Source organism: Bos indicus, chromosome 5 (genome assembly GCF_029378745.1).
Source record: "Bos indicus isolate NIAB-ARS_2022 breed Sahiwal x Tharparkar chromosome 5, NIAB-ARS_B.indTharparkar_mat_pri_1.0, whole genome shotgun sequence".
NCBI classification, from domain to species: domain Eukaryota; kingdom Metazoa; phylum Chordata; class Mammalia; order Artiodactyla; family Bovidae; genus Bos; species Bos indicus.
In genome coordinates, this window is record NC_091764.1 from 56,771,662 (window position 1) to 56,794,957 (window position 23,296).

The 23,296-nt window shown below is 41.3% G+C and overlaps 1 protein-coding gene and 1 non-coding gene across 2 annotated transcripts; one reads left to right on the top strand and one right to left on the bottom strand.

Annotated features, from left to right (window-relative positions):
- Positions 1–685: 685 nt before the first annotated feature.
- Positions 686–22,646, bottom strand: LOC109559345 (17-beta-hydroxysteroid dehydrogenase type 6). The gene is made up of 5 exons (XM_019960995.2): positions 22,491–22,646; positions 11,968–12,294; positions 8,972–9,230; positions 5,086–5,249; positions 686–1,347 (listed from the first exon to the last, which is right to left on the bottom strand). Exons 2-5 carry the CDS (start codon positions 12,278–12,280, stop codon positions 1,130–1,132), a joined length of 954 nt encoding a protein of 317 aa, XP_019816554.2. The 5' UTR covers positions 12,281–12,294; positions 22,491–22,646; the 3' UTR covers positions 686–1,129.
- On the top strand, positions 18,795–18,868 carry TRNAG-CCC (transfer RNA glycine (anticodon CCC)). Its single transcript has one exon. It is a non-coding gene; the product is annotated as a tRNA-Gly (tRNA).
- Positions 22,647–23,296: the final 650 nt, after the last annotated feature.

Sequence of the window (23,296 nt, forward strand, 5' to 3'; positions counted from 1 at the left end):
ATATATATGTATGTATAACTGAGTCACTTTGCTGTACAGCAGTAATTAATACATTGTAATACAACTATACTTCAATAAAAAATAAATTTAAGAAAAAAGAAAGAAGTATGGAGATAAAGAAAATGGTCAGGAAAGTGGTGTGAAAAGCTAAATTCTCATTTATCCTAATAGGAAATTAATAAAAATGTCTAAAATTAATAAATCAAGAAATAACGGTATGAAAGTGAAAGTGAAGTCGCTCAGTCGTGTCCGACTGTAGTAACCCCATGGACTGCAGCCTACCAGGCTCCTCCATCCATGGGATTTTCCAGGCAAGAGTACTGGAGTGGGTTGCCATTGCCTTCTCCAAATGGTATGAACTATATTATTAAAAAATACAGTGATATATACCAGAAGAAATAGCTGAAAGTCAAAAGCACTCATCTCTGAGGAGCAGCAATGCAGGTGGGAAACAATTATATTTTCATTTTTAAGCTTTTGAGTAATAACTGAATTTTTAACTAAGCATATATTACTTTTAAATTTAACTATATTAAATTAATAACTACATTACTTTTAAATATTAAAAAATTAATAATCAGTTCTTCTTTTAATATAAATTTATTGACTTTAATTGGAGGCTTATTACCTTACAATATTGTATTGGTTTTGATATAAAGGAGAAACATATCCAAAAACAGCTGGCTAATAGGAAGAAGATGAAATTAAACATTTATTAAAAGTACCAAAGTACAGACCCATTTCAAGTAAGAATTAACAGACCCACATTTCTCAATAGTCCCTAAGCAACAGTTGATCACAGCACAGAACAGCTATTCACTTACCTAAAGAAATAACATCAAAACAAGCTTAACTGTTTTTAGTCTACTCTAACAGGGCAAGGAAGATTGATGCATTTTGGAAACATTGTCATGCAAAAATGGCTAAAATAGTAGCGATTTAGCACCTAAAGGGAGTAAGCTTTGGATATCTATAACATCAACATGTTGGTTCTCGGATGGTGTCAGATAAATGAGTTCAAGCAAGAAAGTTGATTGCTAGAAAAATTATAGATTATGCATTAGGATCAGAGAGAATCATCAATTTCAGATTTTTGTCTTCATTTCAAGGGCCATCAAATCATTTTTCTTTAGACTGCCTGGGCTGGTTTGGGCCAAGATCTAGTCAATATGTAGTCTGCCAGGGATGTAGGCAAATAAGATAGAGGGACAAAGAAAAACTGAGCATCCCAGCCAGCTGAGTATCGAGTGCAGGGATGCACGGATGTCAGAGCGTGTTCCATGCAGTCGGTGACCAGGTTTAGGTTTGTGCTACAACTCAGCAGCCCTTGTTTCATGAGATCGTGATCTGTAAACAAAATGAAAAATGGTGGTTAGCAATCATTGTTTAGGGATTTCCATGGTGGCTTAGACGGTAAAGAGTCTGCCTGCAATTCCTGAGACCTGGGTTCGATCCCTGAGTTGGGAAGATCCCCTGGAGAATGAAATGGTAACCCACTCCAGTATTCTTGTCTGGAAAATCCCATGGACAGAGGAACCTGGCAGGCTACAGTCCGTGGGGTCACAAAGAGTCGGACACGACTGAGCAACTTCACTTTCACTTTCAACTTATTGTTTATATTTCTAAGATCCTGTTGCATGAGGTCACAGAAGTCTAACTACATTTCAGTTCCACAAGAATTAGGCCTATTGGACCTATGCTTCCCAGTATAACAGCCACTAGCCACATGTAGCTAATGAGCACATAAAACATAGCTAGTATGACTGAAAACTGAATTTTAAAATTTAATTAATTTTAAAGCTTAATTCTGTTATTGGAAAATTTTTAAATATGTTTGGAACAATATAGATATGTGAATCTACTTTTCAATTGGAAATTTTTTAGCATCTTTATTGAGATAATTCACATTCGTAAAAATCATCCATTTCAAGTATACAAATCAGGGCTTCCCTGATGGTCCAGTGGTTAAGAATTCAGTTTGCTTGGATCCCTGGTCCAGGCAGATCCCACATGCCACAGGTAACTAAGCCTGGCCACCACAAGCACTGAGCCTGTGCTCTGGAGCTGGCAAGGCACAACTACTGAAGCCTGTGCACTTAGAGTCCATGCTCTGCAACAGAAGAAGCCATGGCAATGAGAAGCCCATGGCACCCCAACCAGAAAGTAGCCCCTGCTCACCACTAAAGAGAAAGCCCATGCACAGCAAACAAGACCCAGTGCAGCCAAAACAAATAAGTAGATAAAAATTTTTTAAAATCAAGTATACAAATCAAGGAGTTCCCTGGTTATCCAGTGGTTAGGATTCAGTGCTTTCACTGCTGTAACTTGGGTTCAGTCCCTGGTTAGGGAATTGACATCCCACAAGCCAAGTGACATAATCAAACAATAATAATAAATAAAATAAAATATACAAATCAATGACTTTTAGTTTATCCAGAATTATGCAACCATCACCACAGTCTAAGTTTAAAACATTTCATCATCCCAAAAAGATACCTTATACCCATTAGCAATCACTCTCCCATTTCCTGACAACCCACACTTGCCCTAGGCAAATGGTAATCTACTTTCTGTCTCTACAGATTGCCTTTTATGGATATTTCATATAAATAGAATTATAGATCATGGTCTTTTGTGATTGGCTCCTTTCAGGGAGCAAAGTGTTCTCACAGTTCATCTATGCTGTAGCATGTATCAGTACTTCATTTTTTTTATTGCCAAGTAATATTCCATTGTATGGTTATATCACATTTTGTTTTTCCCTTCAACAGTTGATGGACATTTGAGTTGTTTCCACTCTGGGGCTATTATGAATAATGCTTCTGGCAACTATCAGTTGTATTAATCCAAATACAGAAGTACTTCCTAGGAAAATTTAGTATCCCAGTTGAGATGCGGAGAAGGCAATGGCACCCCACTCCAGTATTCTTGCCTGGAAAATCCCATGGACCGAGGAGCCTGGTGGGCTGCAGTCCATGGGGTCGCTAAGAGTCGGACACGACTGAAGCGACTTAGCAGCAGCAGCAGCAGCAGTTGAGATGTGCTGTAAATGTAAACTACACATCAATTTTCAAAGAATAGGGAAAAAATATAAAATATCTTATCAATAACTTTTATATTGATAATAAATGTTAAACGATAGTATTTTGGATATATATATGGGATTAAGTGCCGAAGAATTGATGCTTTTGAACTGTGGTGTTGGAGAAGACTCTTGAGAGTCCCTTGGACTGCAAGGAGATCCAACCAGTCCATTCTAAATGAGATCAGCCCTGGGTGTTCTTTGGAAGGAATGATGCTAAAGCTGAAACTCCAGTACTTTTGCTACCTCATGTGAAGAGTTGACTCATTGGAAAAGACTCTGATGCTGGGAGGGACTAGGGGCAGGAGGAGAAGGGGACGACAGAGGATGAGATGGCTGGATGGCATCACCAACTCGATGGACATGAGTTTGAGTGAACTCCAGGAGATGGTGATGGACAGGGAGGCCTGGCGTGCTGCGATTCATGGGGTCTCAAAGAGTCGGACACAACTGAGCAACTGAACTGAACTGAACTGAAAGTAAAATGTATTAAAATTAATTTAACCTGGTTTTTTTTTCTTTTTAAAAAGTATCTACTGGGAAATATAAGATTATATATATGGTTCTCATATATCTATTGGATAGCACTGATCTAAATTATTCTGATCTAGGGACAAATAAATGAACAATTTCAACTCCTTTAAATCATTAAATACATATATCCCTCCTTTTACATAAAGCCACTTCTTAGTAAATTCTCTTGTCCTTTGATTTCTGTTGTCAAATATATGTACCCACAAGGGGAGACAAATTCTCTAATAGTTTAAAACTTTAGGTAGAGAAGAGCTCAGAAGAGCAGCTGGCTGCCTGACTTGTTAGGAATTGTAGTTCCCTAGCTTTGTATTCTGAGAGGCTCAGGAAGTTTTCTATCAGTCTTTCCTTGATCCAATTTCCCTCCCCTCTGTGGATAGTCACCCCCTTAAGCCTAATGTACCCAGAAGACAGGGCTGGAGGTCAGGAGTCTTCCATGTGCACATTCCCCTTCTTTCTCTGTACTGAGCTATCACCCAAAGTCAAGGCCAGGGCTACTGCTACCTGCCACGGAGCCTTTTTGTGAATGGGAAAAGAGAGCTGCTCCCTTTGGCCTTGGCAAGCTGCTAAATTCTTTATGTGAAAAAAAAGTACCCCTTCCCCAGGAGCGATTCCCTGGTGGCAATGGTAAAGCATCTGCCCAAAATGTGGGAGACCCAGGTTCGATCCCTGGGTTGGGAAGATCCCCTGGAGAAGAAAATGGCAACCCACTCCAGTACTCTTGCCTAGAAAATTCCATGGATGGAGGAGCCTAGTGGGCTACAGTCCATGGGGTCACAAAGAGTCGGACACGACTCCACAACTTCCCCAGGAAGGTGCACCCCACACTAGTGTGCATGACTTTCTTCTACTTAAAGGACTTCTTTAAGCCCTCCCTCTTCCCCCAAAACCGATCCTCCTCCATGCCATGAAATTGAACCTTCTCACTCCTGCAAGACTCCCACGGCCTGCACATGAGGTCCAACCTCTGGGAATGGCCGACAGTGCCCTGCAAATCCTGTCCTAATCCACTTACCTCTCCCCACCTATATGCACCCTCCCTCCTCTCATAATAAAATGTGGAGTTTGTGGCTAGGCTGTTACCCAAAGAGTAGATAATACTGAATGCTCAACTAAGCAGGCCTCCCACACCAGCCCCTTCAAACTGTGAAGGGGCACCCCCTCACAAAATCCAGAGGCTCCATGTTTCCAACCACATAATACCTCCCTGGTGCTCAGGTGTCCAGGCCCATATGTGACAGGGCAGGGCAAGCTCTGGCCTGAGGCTGCTTGTATGGCCTCTTCCTCAGCCACAACAGCCATCACCACACCAACTATGAAGGCGCTGGGACCTTCCTGAACCTTCCCTCTTGTCTTGGGAAGGCTTTACTGAAGGTGATTTATTCTTAGAAGATCTCCCAGTCTCTCTCTACCAACCGCCTTTGCCCTTTTCGTGCAAGATTATCCATCATGCCATTAAAAGAAAAGCTCACAGGCATCAAAAAACTTCTGTCCATAGGTCTCCTTAATATGCGCAGGGGTTTCTTTCCAGATTTGTTTCATTATCTCTGAGAACTTCTGCCAATCTGTCATTGCTGTTCTGAAGTAGCCAGGTTCAACCATACTGACTTTCACCCCAAAATGTTGAAGCTCACGCCTAGGGGAAAAAAAACCCTCAAGTTAACTCCTCTGACTGAAAGATACCACAATTTCAATGTTTTCAAGGAGAAAACAAAACAAAATAGTTTTAAAAACACCTTTACTGAATATTTTAAAAGATAAAGAAATGGAGGGGAACAAAATAAAATTTTACACATCCCTAGGTGCAATAATTGGGATATGATTATACAAACTACCATAACCATTCAACTCCACATCCATTTATTTAACAGAATTGTTCACTTTCAACCATGTGCTATACACTGGAAAAATGAAGAATACAAGGAATAATAAGGAAAATTAATGTTTTTATGGTATCTACTGGGCTAAGTGTTTTGCATGCACAATCTCAGTAAATTAAGACTCTGCTCACCACCCCTGAAAAACCCACAGTGAGTGAATCTGATAAATAAGCAAATAATTGCAATACAAGTCAAAAGAATTATAAAGGCAAGGTATTAATGGGGCTACATAAGTAGAAAAGAGGATGTAGATTTTCTGAGGGAGTCAAAGAAGGCTTCAGTAAGGAGAAAATGTTTCAGTTGAGCCTCCAAGGATAAAGAGGAAATTTCCAAGTGAAGAAAGAGTGGAGTGGAATACCATACTGATGGAATTGCACTCACAGAAGCAGGGGGCTGTGAAAAATTACAGTGTGTTCAAAGACTGCAAGAGACCATTAGTGGAATATGACGTGGGCATTAAACTGACAAGTCACTGGTCACTCCAGAATATTCGGGTTAGTTCAAAAAACATTTTCCAAAGTATTCATCAGGGGGCCGTGTATGTATCAGGCACTATGCGAAGTGCTGCCTTCACCACGTGAAGTAAGATGGCATTGTGCACCCTGTGAGGTATTCTTTCAGTACTCCAGGACAGTGATGAGGGCTGCTCCCTGCTCTAGAGGTTGGAGCACCTTGCTAGAGAAGATGAAGCCCAAGCTAATGTCAAGGAGAAAAGTTTGGAGCAGTGTTTCATAAGAATATAAAACACAAAGCATCGTGATCCTCTAAAGGAATGAATGGTTCCCAAAGTGTGGACCCCAGATCAATAGCATCAGCATCTGGGAACTTGCTAGAATGCAGATTACTGAGCCCAAGTCTAAACTTACTAAATCAGAAACTCTGGGGGTAAGAACCAACAATCTGTCCAAAGTAGCCTTCCAGGTGACTCTGAGGCATGCTAAAAGTTAAGAACCACTGCTCTAAAGGAAAACCCTCCCTTATCAAACCAAAGCCTAAAACCTTTCAAGTTAAAGCTTCAGAAAATGATTCTCCAGGTACCTGTGTGTATTGGAGCAGAAGGAGGGGCTAGGCAAGCCAGGGGTGCTTTGGCCCTTTGCATTTCACTTCCCCTTGCAGCTTTCTCATACATTCCCCACACACCACATCTCCATCACCTTTAAAACTCTAACTCAAATGGGGGACAAAACTTCCTTTTTCTGTTTATCCTTAGCATAATTAAGGCAAACTGGAATTTCCTACAGGAACTAAATAATGATTTAAAGGTTGGAAGGGCATGTCTTTGCTCTTGGCCTGGGAGTCCAAGAGGCATGAGCAGTGGTAAATCAGCAGGCAGCGGCCCCATGGAGGTGGTCAAAATGTTGGATAGGCAGGAAGCCAGGAAAGATGCCTGCCATACAGTAACAACTCATGTAATGTCCTTGGTTATTTCCCTACTCCTTTCCTAAGCAGATAATATGATATGCACATTGTATTAGATATATACCAGTCATGGCATGTGGTAAGTTAAATAATGACTCCCAAGCATATCAGGTCCTAATCCCTGAAACCTGTAAATGTTACCTTATGTGGCAAAGACTTTACAAGTTTGATTGAGTTAAGGATCTTAAGCTAGGGAGACTATGCCAGGTGATCTGGGTGCATCCTAAATGCAATCACAACTGTCCTTATAAGAGAGGCATAGGTAGATCCAAAGACCAACAGAGGAAGAGAAGGCAAAGTGACCATAAAGGCAGAGGTTGATGTGGCCACAAGCCAAGGAATTCCAGCAGCCACCAGAAGCAGAAGGCAAGTAACAGATTCTCTCCTAGAGCCTTCAGAAGAACATGGCCCTGTCAACAACTGACTTTGGCCCAGTGATGCTGATTTCAGACTTCTAGACTCCAGAACTGTGAGAGAATAAATGTGTGCTGTTGTAAGACAGGGAGAAGGCAATGGCACCCCACTCCAGTACTCTTGCCTGGAAAATCCCATGGATGGAGGAGCCTGGTGGGCTGCAGTCCATGGGGTCGCTAAGAGTCAGACACGACTGAGCGACTTCACTTTCACTTTTCACTTTTATGCCCTGGAGAAGGAAATGGCAACCCACTCCGGTGTTCTTGCCTGGAGAATCCCAGGGATGTGGGAGCCTGGTGGGCTGCAGTCCATGGGGTCGCACAGAGTCGGACACGCCTGAAGTGACTTAGCAGTAGCAGTTGTAAGACACCATGCACCATAAATTACTTGTGGAAACTTATTACAACTGCCATAGGAAGTTAATTCATGATGTTTGTAATATTCGTAGCTTGTTTCTAAGAGAAACTGCCCCTAGAGTCAGCCTGTGCTAAAGGAGAGTCTGTGCAGCACTATTCTGTACCGTGCGACTGCATCCTTATGTCTACAGCTGGCATGACCAGGAAGGGTCCATAATGGGAGAAGAGCCCTTCTTAGGACTGGACAGTGACTCAGCCTGTTATTACCAAGATGGCCATGGCAAATTACTGAACCTTTGTGCCTCAGTTTCCCTAGATGTATAATAAGGATAAAAATAATTTCTTCCTCACTGGGTTGCTATGAAAATTAAATGATTTATTAGATGTAAAATACTCACAGCAGTGCCTAACAGATAGTAAGTGCAAAAAAAAATCACATCATGCAGTGTCATACAGAATACCCAAAAAAACGATCTCAGGCCCAACAGGATTCTCTGTCTCAGAAATTAAAATATGAAGGGAGCTATAAAAAGAAAGAACCGCTGATAGAGGAGCAGGAAGCTGAAGTGAGGTATTTTAAAAAGCCAGGAGGTAGAGGCAGGGCCATTAGAGGGTTGTGGCAAACTAAAGTTATAAGAAAAAAAAGAAACCATTAGATAAAGAGAAGATATACAGAATAAAGGGATGAAATAAGTTAACTGCAAGCAGATGAGCACCAGAAAGGGTTGCTGTGAAGAGATGAGGACAGGAGGAAAGAGGACAGTCATCCTCTCTTCAGAAAGAAAATTTTACCAAGGATATATCTTGAGAGTTAAAATGTGGTATGGTGACAGGAGACAGAGACTTCGGTCAAAACACGGCTCTGCCAAATCATCGTTGTTGCAGGTGAACTTTGAATAGATACTAAATCTGAGCCTCAGCTTTCTGTATGAAACAGACTAGCAATAATATCTAGTAAACAATAATATTTGAATATTATCTAATAAATAATATCTAGTAAACATATCAGATTTTGGAAGTGATGAAATAAAATAATGTAGGTGAAAGTGACTAGTGACTAGGAGGTAGTGGTGACTAAGACATATCTAAGTGCTCAGTGGTTGCTTTTGTTTGTTTGGGGGTTTCTTTGCCACTTTATTTTTTTAATTGAGGGATAATCGCTTTACAGAATTTTGTGGTTTTCTGTCATCCATCAAAAAGAATCAAGCGTGTCCCCTCCTTCCCACACCTCCCTCCCATCTCCCTCCCCATCCCACTCTCCTAGATTGTTTTTAACTTTAGAGTCTCACCTCAGAATATCTGAGAAGGCTTCCACTCCATACTTGGAACAACTGTAGACTGCTCCAAAGAAAGCAATTCTTCCCAGAATGCTGGAGACATTGACAATTCTCCCCTGTGCTTTCCTGACCAGGGGAAGCATGCTCAGGGTCACCTCTATCACACCAATGAGGTTCACCCTAAGGGTATCCCTGTAGGTCTCAATCTTTATCCACTCAGCATAGCCATGTGAGTGAAAAATGCCTGCATTGTTGACCAGACCCCAGAGCCCTAAAACAATAAAAATCAAAGCAGGAGTTTAGTTTCAGACAAAAATGACAGACTTCTACCTTGATCAATCTTTCTGTTGAAAACAGCTAAAAATGCTAGACAAAATATACTTTTTCAATCTTAAACAAATCAAAATATGTATTTTCAATCTTAAACACATCTATCAGTAAGAACATAAAGGAAGGTCAAGCCAAAAACAAAGAGAAGGCAGGAATCCAGGAAGGATAAATAGAACCTTAATGATAGCTTTTGATTTGAGGGAATTTGCCAAACAGTGTGAATTGAACTTCAGTATTTATAGCATCAAAAAATATACACAATTAGAAGATATGAAGTCCAAGGCCCACTAAGGTAGGGAGTCTAGTAAAAAGACTCTTTCTGGATTAAATGGCTATATTATCATTTTAAGGGTGAAACAGAAAGTACTTCCAAAGGACTGAAAGTATAACTTCCTGTCTTGAGCTCTGGGATTGGAGGGAGAAGAGAAGACTCAGTCTCAAGGACCAAAATGAAAAGCAGATTTGGTGAAGATGAGACAATAAGAGTTCTCCTTTAGATTTGGTGAGTTTGAGCTTCCAGTAGAATTTCCAGTTGAGAAAACCAGCAAGTAGTTGGAAATTCAGGTGTGATGAACAAGAAATAATTTAGAAATCAAGAGCATAAAGGTAATAGATTAAACTATGCGTAAATGAGATCCATTCAACACTTGTTGAGCCCTTAACATGTATCAGACAACATGTTAGAAACTGGGAATACAGTGATGGTTAAGAGATATCCATGTCCTTGAGCACACTCTCTAACAGGTGGGAAAACATTAACAATAATAATAACGATACAGTAGAAATAAACCACTATATACAGCATAGAGGCTATAACTAACCATAACTTCTGACTCTGGAGTCAAGAACATCCTCAGGTAGGAGTAATATTTTAAAATCAGTTTTCTAATTTAAAGTAAATTAAAAAAAATAAACATTCTTCAATCCAAAAAAAAAAATTTTATTACTATTTTAGAACTCATTGGATGAATATATATCTAAGAGGTCCAATTATCAGGACCTAAAGAATCATAAAACAAGTAGAGAAAGAAGAAGGGGATCAAAGAGGATTTGGATAATATCCAAAATGAACTTTAGAAAAGTGGATTTATCCATAATTGCCAAAAAATTTAAAACAACCAAGATGTCCTTCAGTAAGCGAATGGATAAACAAACTGCAGTGCATATAGTGGAATATTATTCAGTAATAAAATTAAATGAGTACTCAGTTCAGTTCAGTCACTCAGTTGTGTCCGACTCTTTGCGACCCCATGAATCGCAGCACGTCAGGCCTCCCTGTCCATCACCAACTCCCGGAGTTCACCCAGACCCATGTCCATCGAGTCAGTGATGCCATCCAGCCATCTCATCCTCTGTCGTCCCCTTCTCCTCCTGCCCCCAATCCCTCCCAGCATCAGAGTCTTTTCCAATGAGTCAACTCTTCGCATGAGGTGGCCAAAGTACTGGAGTTTCAGCTCCAGCATCATTCCCTCCAACGAAATCCCAGGGCTGATCTCCTTCAGAATGGACTGGTTGGCACGGAGGGACCTTAAGTGCATACTGTTAAATGAAAGAAGCCAGTCTAAAAAGCTACATCCAATATGATTCCAATTGCATGACATCTGAGAAAAGGCAAAACTATGGAAAGAGTGGGGACAACAGAGGACGAGATGGTTGGATGGCATCTCTGAGTTTGAGCAAGCTCCAGGAGATGGTGAAGGACAGGGAAGCCTGGTGTGCTGAAATCCATGGGGTCGCAAAGAGTTAGACACAAATGAGTAACAACAAGATGGAAAGAGTAAAAGGCTGCACAGTTGCCAGGATTTGGGAGGAGGTGGGGAGAGCAGAGGAGATGAATAGGTGGAGCCAAAGGATTTTTAGGGCACTGAAAGTATTCTGCATCATATTATAACACAAATGAGTAACTTCACAACAAGATGGAAAGAGTAAAAGGCTGCACAGTTGCCAGGATTTTGGAGGAGGTGGGGAGAGCAGAGGAGATGGATAGGTGGAGCCAAAGGATTTTTAGGGCACTGAAAGTATTCTGCATCATATTATAATGGTAAATATAGGATATTTTACATTTGGCAAAACCTATAGAACCATACAACACAAAGTGGATCCTAATGTAAACTATAGACTTTCATTAATGCTAATGTATCAACATCAGTTTATCAATGTAATAAATGTACCACACCAATGCAAGATGTTACTAATAGGAGAAACTATAAGAGGGGGGTTGCATATGGGAACTCAGTGCTTTCCAACTTTTCTGTAAATCTATCACTGCTCTAAGGAATACAGCCTATTAATTAGAAAAAATAAAATGAAAACTTGTTTTAAAAAAAGAATAGATGATCAAAGGCTGGCTTCAAGGAAGGGCAGAAGAAGCAGATCCTTAAGAACCCCTTGAAAATTCTTCAAACGTAAAGAATTGTGAAGAAAAGGATTGTAGTTGTAAATACTTCACTTGCAAGGTGAGATAATAGCCTTGAAATCTGAAATCTACTGGGTTCATTTTTCAATACAAACATTGTTAAGGAAAAAAACACACTGCCAAAGATCACAACTGTCTTTCAAATGACAAAGCCAGTCTTTCCAGCCCTGCTTTTGAGATTATATATGTGTAATATATATGCACATAAAATGTTAACATCTTCACGCCTGAGTAAATGAAAGGAGAACAAACTTGCCCATACCTCTGTCCCCAACACGCTCCTTCACCCACTCAGTGGCCGCAGCGATGCTCTCTGTCTTGGTGACGTCCAGAATCACTGTCTGCAGCCTGTCTGATGTCTGGTTCCTCAGCTGCTCGGCCCCCTGCTCCGTCAGACACCCAGCCAGGACCCTCAAGCCTCGCAGGTCCAGCTGCCTGGCCAGCTGGTTCCCAAAGCCCGAGTCACAGCCCGTGATGAAGACAAACTTGTCCTGGAGGTGGCTCACCACCTGCCTCTCTCGGTACCAGTGCAGGAGGTAGTACAGGCCCAAGAGGACTGCCAGGTACAGCCACATGGTGAGAGGACTTCCTTCAAAAGAAAAAGAACAGCTTTCATTTTATTCCTTCCTTTTTTCCTTAACCAGTATTTACTATGTGCCAACCACTGCACTATGTGCTAGGACTCTGTACTAACTAACACATGGTCCTACCCTCTAGCCACAGTCTAGAGAGGGGAGTCAGGGAAGTAACCAAACAACTGCATTGCAATGTGGTAGGTACCAAACAGAAGTATACACAGTCTGATGGAGCTATAAAGGAGAGTGACCCACTACCTGCTAAGTTAGACCTAGCTTCACAGAGGCGATGATTTTTGAAATACTTCTAATAAAATAGTTAAAGAGTTCAAAAAGTGGATACGGATGAAATGACATTCCAGGCAGCAATAATGTGTACATGAATGGAGGAGTGAGCAGCATAAAACTTCCTGATACCTACAAGCAGTTTAGGTGATGTAGAAAGCATATGGAAGAAGAAATGGAAAGTGAGGTGGTAAAGGGTCAGACCAGGAGGGGTCCTGTAAACTACACTAAGGAATCTGGATGTATGTTATAGGCAACAAGGGTGTGCCATTAGAAGGTATTAAACTGAAGGCTGAGATGGCCAGATTTAGCTTTAAAAAGATCTGTCTCACAGTGGGAATGAAGGATGGATTAAACAGGGGTGTGATGAAGGCAAAGAGATTAGTTAAGAGATCCAACAGTTTGGTGAGACATTGCAGCCAAAGCAGTTTGGAAATATAGACCAATCATATGCATTGTTGAAATGAATGTTCAGAGATGCCTACACTTCTGTACATAGTTCTAGAGAAACATCTACCTTTTGGGGGCAATCTGTAGTTTCTGGCTGAACTAACATATGACTCAAAGTCATGTGCATGCTCAGTTGCTCAGTCGTTTCCGACTCTATGCAATCCCATGGACTGAAGCCACCAAGCTCTTCTGTCCATGGGATTTCCCAGGCAGGAGTGGGTTGCCATTTCCTTCTCCAGGGAATCTTCCCAGCCCAAGGATCAAACTCGAATCTCCTGAATCTCCTGTGTCTCCTGCCTTGGCAGGTGGATTCTTTAACACAGAGCCACCTGGGAAGTCATAGATAGAGGTCAAAGATGGGTGTAGGGGTTTCCCTGGTGGTCTAGTGGTTGAGAATCACTTTGTAGTGTAGAAGACACCAGTTGGATCCCTGGCCTGAGAAGACCCCACGTGCCATGGGGCAACTAAGCATGAGCACTGCAACTTATGAGCCTGTGTTCTAGAACCTGAGAACCACAACTACTGAGCCCACGTGAAGCCTGCATGCCTGGAGCCCATGCTCCACCACAAGAGAAGCCACCACAGGTAGAAACCCATGTGCCATAACCAGAGAGGAAGCCCCCACTCACCGCAACTAGAGAAAGCCCAAGTGCAGCAACGAAGACCCAGATCAGCCATAAATAAAGCTTTTTTTTTTAATAGATGGGTTTGGACCCACTAGGACATCACAAGGCTTACACAATGTTTACCTTAGCTTGGCTTTAAGGTCTCCCCAGTGCTCTGGTCCCAGATTTCTTTCTTAGCCTCCTCTTTGACCACCCTCTTTTACACCCTACTCTTTAGCTGTAATAAGCACCTTTCAATAACCCACACAGTACAGGCTTTTCATGCCCCAATATACAATTCTGTCTATAATTCTTTCCCAGCTCTCATCCATTTGACAAATAATACTCATCTGTTAAGACTCCACTGAATCATTTTCATTCAACGACATCAATTCAACATCCACTATGAGTCAGACACAATGTAAAGCACTGATACACAAAAGTGAACAAAACAAGATTCCATTATGCGTTGAATTCATGGTCTAAGTGTAAAGACTGACAAGAAAACAGTGCGATATACAGTCATCCCTTGGTATCCATAAGGGGTTGGTCCCAGGACCCTTCACAAATACCAAAATCTGAGGATGTTCTGTCCCTTATGTAAAATGACATAGCATTTGCATATAACCTATGAATATCCTCTTTAAATCATCTCTAGATTACTTATCATACCTAATATAATGTAAATGATATGGAAATAGGTGAAAATACAATGTAAATGCCTGTAATTAGTTGTAAATGTGGTGTAAATGCTATGTAAATAGTTGCTGGCATGAAGCAAATTCAAGTTTAGCTTTTTTGGAACTTTCCGGAAATTTTTTTCCTAATATTTTTAATCTGTGGTTGGTTGAATCTGCAGGTGCAAAACCAGTAGATATGGAGGGCCAACCATAATAGAAGTGAGGGCCAGATGCTGTTGGAGCATTCAGGAGAGGCTTCCAAGCCAGTCTAAGAACTGAGAGGTTTCCTAATGAGAATAAAATATAACTTCAGGTCAAAAGCATAATAAAATCAGCTAACACTTGCAAAGCACGTGCTGTAGTACATACAGGTCCTGTTATAAGCATTTCATATATATTAAGTCATTGAATTTTCATAACAGCCCATTAAGGTAGATCCTATCAATATCCCTGTGTGTCAGTTCAGATGCCAAGACAGAAACAGACATGCAAGGCACTCACTGGGGGAAAATACCTAAAAAGACTAAAGGTGGAAAGTGCAGGAGTGGGTGCCAATACAGGTCTGAAACAAGAAAGAGAAGGAAAGAAGGATTTAAAAAGAAGAAACTTAAACTGCAGTTCAGCCCTGAGAAAGTCTCAACTAGGCCAACGAGGGTCCTTGAACAAAGACTGCCCAGTAGAGTTCTACATTGGGCTGAACTGGTTGGAACTTTCAGTTCCACCTCCTGACCTCCAGGGAGAGGAGAGGATTTGGAGATTGAGTTTAATCAGTAATGGCCAATGATTTAAGGGGCGTCCCTGATAGCTCAGCTAGTAAAAAATTGGCCTGCAATGCAGGAGACCCTGGTTCGATTCCTAGGTTGGGAAGTTCCCTTGGAGAAGGGCATGGTAACCCACTCCAGTATTTTTGCCTGGAGAATCCCATGGACAGAGGAACCTGGTGGGCTGCAGTCCATGGGGTCACAAAGAGTCAGACACGACTGAGCGACTAAGCATGCAATGATTTAAATCAATTATGCCTATATAATGAAGTCTCCACCAAAACCAAAAAGGATAGGGTTCAGAGAGCTTCCAGATGAACATTTGGAGATTCAGGGAGGGTGGCTTGGAGAGGGCACAGAAGTTCTGTGTCATTTCCCCATGATGGTGGTTTAGTCACTAAGTCATGTCCAACTCTTACGACCCCATGGACTGTAGCCTGTCAGGTTCCTCTGTCCATGGGGTTCTTGACAAGAATACTGGAGTGGATTGCCATTTCCTTCTCCAGGGGATCTTCCTGACCCAGGGATTGAACCTGGGTCTCTTGCATTGCAGGCAGATTATTTACCAAGTGAGCTACAAGGGAAGCCCAGACCTTGCCCTAAGCATCTCTTCCGTCTAGCTGCTCCTGAGTTATATCCTTTTATAATAAACCAGTCATCAGATAAGTAAAATGTCCCTCTGTAAGTTCTGTTAGCCCCTATAGCAAATTAATTAAACCCAAGGATGGGGTTGCTGGATCTTTCAATCTACCATCCATCAGAAGCACGGGTGATAATCTGGGCTTATAACTGGTGTCTGAAGTGAGGGGTGAAGAGAGTAGTAGGCTTGTAGGACTGAACCCTTAACCTGTGGAATCTAATGTTGTCTCCTTGTCGTTAGCGTCAGAACTGAGTTGAATTGTGAAACACCTAGCTGGTGTTGGAGAGAATCATTTTTTTATAATTAGGTCCAGAACTGTTGAGGTGAATAGAACTCGAGGAGCCAGTGAAGGGGAGAAAACAGTGGATAAAGACATTGATTGGTCCCTCCCTGCTCTTCTCTTTCTCTCCTTTTCCCTCCTCCCACTGCCTCCGTATTCTCTACCCTCCCCCAGGTTTTCTGCTCTCTCCAGTATGAGTCCTGTGTTCTCTAGCCAACTGCCTCTGTTCTGCCCAGTTGTCATTCTCTGGTGCACTGTACTAACAGAGCTTCATCCTGCCTGTTTACTGACTAAAAGGGTAATTTCCTGATGCCATTCAAAGATGAGAATCCATGTCCCCCGTGAGGAGGAAGCTTGGAAACCACAGCCTTTCTACATATTACTATTCAATCACCACATAGTAAGACTAAACTTGAAAGAGAGATATGCCAGGCCAAGCAGAATCCCCAAACATAAGCCTAAATTGAATGTGAATCAAAAGCCTTGAGGTGTTTTGACTATTTCAAATATCTATATCCCTTGACCTGACCATTTTCTGAGGCTCTATCCTGTCTTTCTAATTTCCTTAAGTACTTTTCAGCCAGATGTTGAGCCAGATAGTCAATATATCCAAGATAGAACACATCATATTTTCTCCTAAAACTGTTTCTCCTCCAGGATTCCCAATTTCTATTTGTATTATTTTTAGTCTTAAGGCTCTGACACTTTCTCTTCATTGCCCCATGCATTCCCTCCAGAGATGAGGCGGTAGAGTCCAGCTCTCTAGTATCTGGAGCACCTGTCCCCTACCCTTCACTCCCATGGTCACATCCATCGTTCAAGCCTTCAACATTCAATACCTCTTGCTTGACCTATCGTAGAAGCCTTCTCACCATCCCCACAGTGTTAGTCCCTTCTCACCTCCACACAGTGCTGTCTGATAATTTTCCTCAAGCACAGCTCTGTTGATGTCACTACTTGAAAAGCATGTACTGTGCTTAGTCACTCAGTCGTGTCCCACTCTTTACAACCCTATGGGCTGTAGCCCGCCAGGCTCCTCTGTCCATGGGAATTCTCCAGGCAAGAATGCTAGAATGAGTTGCCATGCCCTTCTCCAGGGGATCTTCCCAACACAGGAATTGAACTGGGATCTCCTTCATTGCAGGCATATTCTTTATCAGCTGAGCTACTAGGGAAGCCCCACAGAAGAAACATATTCCAACATAATAAAGACCATATGTGACAAGCCCACAGGCTTCCCAGGTGGGAAAACATAGGGAAAAATTCCTTGATGTTGACCTTGGCAACAATTTTTTTGGCTGTGAAACCGAAAGCAACAAAAGTAAAAATAAGTGGGTCTACATCAAACTAAAAAGTTTCTACACAACCAAAGAAACAATCAACAAAATGAAAAGGCAACCTATAGAATGAGAGAAATATCTGCAAACTGTATATCTGATAAGGAGTTAACATCCAAAATATAGAAGGGACTCATAAAACTCAATAGCAAAATAAATCCAATTACAAAAGAGCTCCAGGAGTTGGTGATGGACAGGGAGGCCTGGCGTGCTGTGGTTCATGGGATCGCAAAGAATTGGACACGACTGAGTGACTGAACTGAGAGAGGATCTGCATAGACATTTTTCCAAAGAAGTCATATAAACAGCCAACAGATACATGAAAAGAAGCTCAATATCACTAATCATGAGGAAAATGCAAATCAAAATCAGAATGATCACTTCATGTCTGTTAGAATGGCTGCTATCAAAAAGACAAGAGTTAACAAGTGTTTCCAAGGATAGGGGAAAAAAACCCACCTATGTCAACAGTCCCAAGGTTGAACAACTAGAACAACCTGAAGAGGTTGGGAGAAAGAAAGGGAAAGCCTAGGAGAAGTCTCAGGGCAGTACTGAAGGCGGGGCTCGCTTAGCAGGTGTCTTCTAAGCCACCAACTGAGCCACCTCCTTGGACTGAAGACTCTCAAATGGAAACACGACTCTGTAGGTGTTACTTCTGAGCCTTTTCTTTACCAACAGCGAAGTCATTGGCCCATTCTGTCTTGGAGACTTCATCCTAAGACCATCTACAATGAACTGTAGAGCTCATCTGGCCATCCCCAAGCCTGAGATTCCCTTACTGCTCTCCCCACTTAGCAGAGTGAGCTTTTCTCTAAGGGGAACAGTGTTTGTTTTTGTGGATGGGGCCATGTAAGCATGAAAGGAAAGGGAAAATATAGCAGAAGAGGAAAGAAAGGTAGAAAAAGGTGTGGGGAAGTAGAGGGTTCCAGGGGCTCCACGAGAAAGTAGAGATGGCTTAATCTCTGCCTAAGCATCCACCAGGATGTCCCTTCTTTGTCTTTCCTGCCATCATCAGTCTTTGGAGCCCATCCTCACCAGCCCAGGTCTTGTTCAGTGACAGGGCCCCAAGAAGGAAGCAGAAGGTTTGGGGCCCCATGAACTGACCTCTCTGGATGCCTTGGAATCTGGGGTGAACACAGGGTCACTAGCCACTGGCATGGATATTAGAAATATTAATATTGACTACTACCTCTGATTGGTTTCTCTAAAACCTGAAAATCCCAACAAAAACTAGCCATAATACTGTCATCAATCTCTCAGTAGAGCAACCATAAAAACCTGACACAGAAAATGAAAGGAAAAACCCAGGAAAAGTCCTAGGGAGGTTGGCAATCCTCAAGATTAGGCTCGCTGCTAAACTGGGCTTCCCCACCCAGTCACTGTACTTGGTGTGTGCCGAAAACTCTCACATCCAAACCTGGAGGTGTTTCAGGCTTCTGTAACTTTCCTCTTCAGCAACTATGCAGAGCAAGGGCTTCCCTGGTGGTCCAGTGGTTAAGATTCTGGCATTCCCAATGCAGAGGGCTCAGGTTCAATCCCTGGTCAGGGAACTAGATCCCACAGACCATAACTAAGAGCCCTGACACTACAATTAAAGACCTCATATACTACAATGAAGACCCAGTGCAGCTGAATTAAAAATATATACAGTGCAGAACACATTCCATTTCTCAGAACACTTTTTTTGGAGTCTGTTATGCCAATGAGACCCTTGGCTAATACTCTGCCTACCTTTCCTTTTATTCCTTTCCAATTTGCATGAGTTCCCCTGACCTCAACCCTGATTTTGTGGATAGCATAGAAATATGAGCATGTATTCTGAAGTCAGATTACTTGGGTTCAAATCAGGCTTTACCATTTACTTGTGTAGCCTTGGGCAAGTGAATTAACCTCTCTACCTGTGTTGTTATTGTGCATGCTCAGGCATGTCTGACTTTGCGACCCCATGGACTGTAGCCCGCCTGCCTTCTCCGTCCTGTGAGAATTTTCCAGGCAAGAACACTGGAGTGGGTTGTTATTTCCTCCTCCAGGGGATCTTCCTGACCCAGGAATCGAACCCCGGTCTGCTGCAACTCCTGCATTGCAGGCAGATTCTTTCCCCACTGCACCATTGGGGAAGCCCTCTACCTGTGTGCTCATCTTCAAAATGGGAAACGGACCCTTCAGTGATTTGTTGGGAGAGTTTAAGTGAGTTAACACATGTAAAGCACTATGTAATTTCTAGATATTATTAGGATTACTTTGGTGGTTGTTGTTTTATTATTGCCATTCTAGACTTTTATCCCTGAACCCTGCCTCTTCCTCTAGGTCTTATCAGAATCACTTTTTCACAGTGTGTGCAACTCCAAGCATTGCAACATCCTTAGTCTTTTCTATATGCTTTTTATCACTACACTGGGCCATACTAGTTCACCCCGACCTTCTTCAGTCTCAAGCAGAGGACCTGTCTCTCTGAAATATAGCACAAGGCAAAATAAGGAATAGCCTTTATTCTCTTCTTTTAAATCTTCAGACATGAGTTTATCTGTAAGGTTCAATCAGTCTAGTCACTGATCCTAAGAGTGAGTCTATCAACAACACACGGATTGTGGACTGATCCATTGTGACCTTCTTTGTTCTCACACTGGGCATACAAACTAGGTTATTACTTGTAAAACAAAGAATGTTGCCCACTATCCAGTTCTACAAGGATCAAGTCATTAGCCTCTGCAGTCACTGACTGGCAGTACACTCTGAAAAGAATTCAGGATGAAGAATGTGATAAGGCATTTTATACTTTGGAAAAACAGATGCCTTAGTTTGAGATATCTCAGGTGGAAAAAATTTTAATGAACCCAGATGTTTGCATCTTCTCATACAGAAAAAAAAGCACTAAGATCATTAACTGAGGACTTCCTTGGTGGTCCAGTGGTTAAGAATCTGCCTGCCAATGCCGGGGATCCAGGTTTGATTTCTGGTCTGGGAAGATTCCACATGCCACGGGGGCAGCTAAAACCATGCGCCACAACTACTGAAGCCCACACATTCTAGGGCCTGAGAGCCCGTTCACCTTAGAATCCCTGCTCTGCAACGAGAAGCCACTACATTGGGAAGCCCATGCACCATAACTAGAGAGCAGCCTCTGCTTGCCACAACTAGAGAAAGCCCACATGCAGCAATGAAGACCCAGTGCAGTTCAAATAAATACATAAATAAAATTTTAAATCTTTAATTCAGATATCTGATCCTGGTGGTGCAGTGCATAAGAATCTGCCTACTAATGTAGGGGACATGGGTTCGATCTCTGGTCCAGGAAGTTTCCAGGTACAGCAGAGCAACTAAGCCTGTGCACCACAACTACTGAGCCTGCACTCTAGAGCCTGTGCTCCACAGTGAGAGAAGCCACCACAATCAGAAGCCTGAGCACCACAGTGAAGAGCAACTCCTGCTCATCATAACTTAGAGAAGAAAAAAAAAGCTTGAGCAAAGTAACAAAGACCCAAAACAGCCAAAAATAAAAATTTTTTAAAGGAGTTCACAAGAACAATCAAACATTGCTATTGAACAAGTAAATATATTCAATTTGGAAAAAGCAATTTATCATTATCTACCAAAGATAATGATCCATCTTCCCTATACCCAAAGATTCCAGTTTAGGTATATAACAACAAAATATGTACACCATAAACATTACTTGTGATAGCCAAAAGCTGGAAACAACCCACACATGCACAAATAGTAGAATGGATAAATAAGTTGAGATATGTTCATGCAATGGAATGCTATACAGTGAAAAAAACAAACTATAGCTACACACAGTTACATGAATGAGTCTCGCAAACATAACACTGTGACACAAAAGAACACATACTACATGATTCCATCTCCACAAAGCTTTAAAATATAAAACTAATCTATGTTGGGACTTCCTTGATGGTGCAGTGGCTAAAATTCCACACTCCCAGTGCAGGGGGCCAAGGGTCAATCCTTGGTCGAGGAACTAGATCCCGATGCCACAACTAAGACCTGAAGCAACCAAATAAATAAAAATAAATCTTTTTTAAAGCTATAAAAATTTTTAAATTAATCTATGTTGATATTAATACAAATCATATTACTGGTTACTTTGGGGGAGGAGGTAGGGTTCAACAAATGAGAACGGTATTAATGGATTATCTACCATGCTCATAATGTTCTATTACTTGACCTGTGTGGCTGTAACAGAAATGCAAATTTTGTGAAAATTCATTGAACTGTCACCTGTGTGTTTTCTACTCAAATTAGAAAAATTAAAATACCACTTTGGGGCTGGTGCACTGAGATGACCCAGAGGGATGGTATGGGGAGGGAGGTGGGAGGGGGTTTTAGGATGGGGAACACGTGTATACCCGTGGCAGATTCATGTTGATGTATGGCAAAACCAATACAATATTTTAAAGTAAAAAAATAAATAAATAAAATAAAGGCTGAATAATAAAAAAAAATACCACCTTGATTAAAAAGAGAAGAAAAGAAACAGTCTGAAGAAAATCACTTCTGCATTTGTCATAAAATTCTTATCAAGAACACTGTGCATCTATACACTGTGTAAGATCCCACATGATAAATCCTGTCATGCATTTAGTACCAGGAAAGATTTTGTCTTTTCTAAGTAAATAGTATACTATTGATTCTTTTTAAATTATCTAATTTTTCCATATTATCTTAGTGGTTTAAGGCCAAATTTAATGTTCAGTCATAGTAATTCTATTAGTCCTCATAAATAGCATTTTCTTCTTCTTCTCTCTTCTCTTTCAACACGTTGATTTTCTTTCTCTTTTTATGTTTCCATTTGCATTTTAATAACTTTTTTTGTGTATGTGTCTTTTATTATAGATTACCTCAAACTCTTTTTGAAGATGCTACATTTGTCCAAGAATAAAATCTAATAGATTCGCCAACCTAAGTCTCTTCCCAAAAGCTGACTCAATCCCTCAGCCAAGTGGGAAAAAAATTAGCAAATACTCCAGTAGTTGATGCCATGTACTGGCATATATATACACATATATCTATGTATAATATAATAAAATGTATATATACACATATACATAAATCATACTTCATTTCATATCAGTATATGAGATTCCACAAAGAGAAAGGACAAATGTTACCTGAGAAATTTTTATTTGTGAATATACATCACATTTCACCTACCTTTGGAATTTTACTTCTTCTCTGTTCTCCACAGGATTAGAAATGTAATGAGAGAAGGAATCATGGGACTATTGAACCCTTGTTTACTGGTCACATGGGTTAAAAAAGAAAGAAAAAAAATTTCACCACTCCCACTGCAAAGAGCTTGCTCATAGTAGGAAATTGGGGTAGGGTTAGGTCAGGACAGAACTAGATCACAGAGCTTCAGCAACACAACTCTCAGGGCTTAATTACATAAAGCTGCTTTTGCTTATCCAAAAGTTCATGAACTTACTCCACAGCTCCCAGCATTAACTAAAAAAGAGCTGGTTTTCCACACTGTCAAGATTCCCAGTTTACAGAGCATATCCAAGGGGTCTTATGTGTAAGTATAAAATCACTGTCAACTTCTAAACAATATTTAAACTGCAAAAGAATAAAGATCAAAAAAGTGGAGAAAATCATCATTTCAGTTCAGTTCAGTCACTCAGTTGTGTCCTACTCTTTGCGACCCCATGGACTGCAGCATGCCAGGCTTCCCTATCCATCACCAACACCCAGAGCTTGCTCGAACTCATGTCCATTGAGTCGGTGATGCCATCCAACCATCTCATCCTCTGTTGTCCCCTTTTCTTCCTGCCTTCAATCTTTACCAACACTAGGGTCTTTTCCAATGAGTCTGTTCTTCGCATCAGGTAGCCAAAGTGTTGGAGTTTCAGCTTCAGCATCAGAGAAAGCCATGATGATGAATTTTCTTTCAGAAATCAAAGCTGAAGGGTCTTTTAAGAAAATTATAGACCACAATCAAGATCTTTCTCCAAACAGAT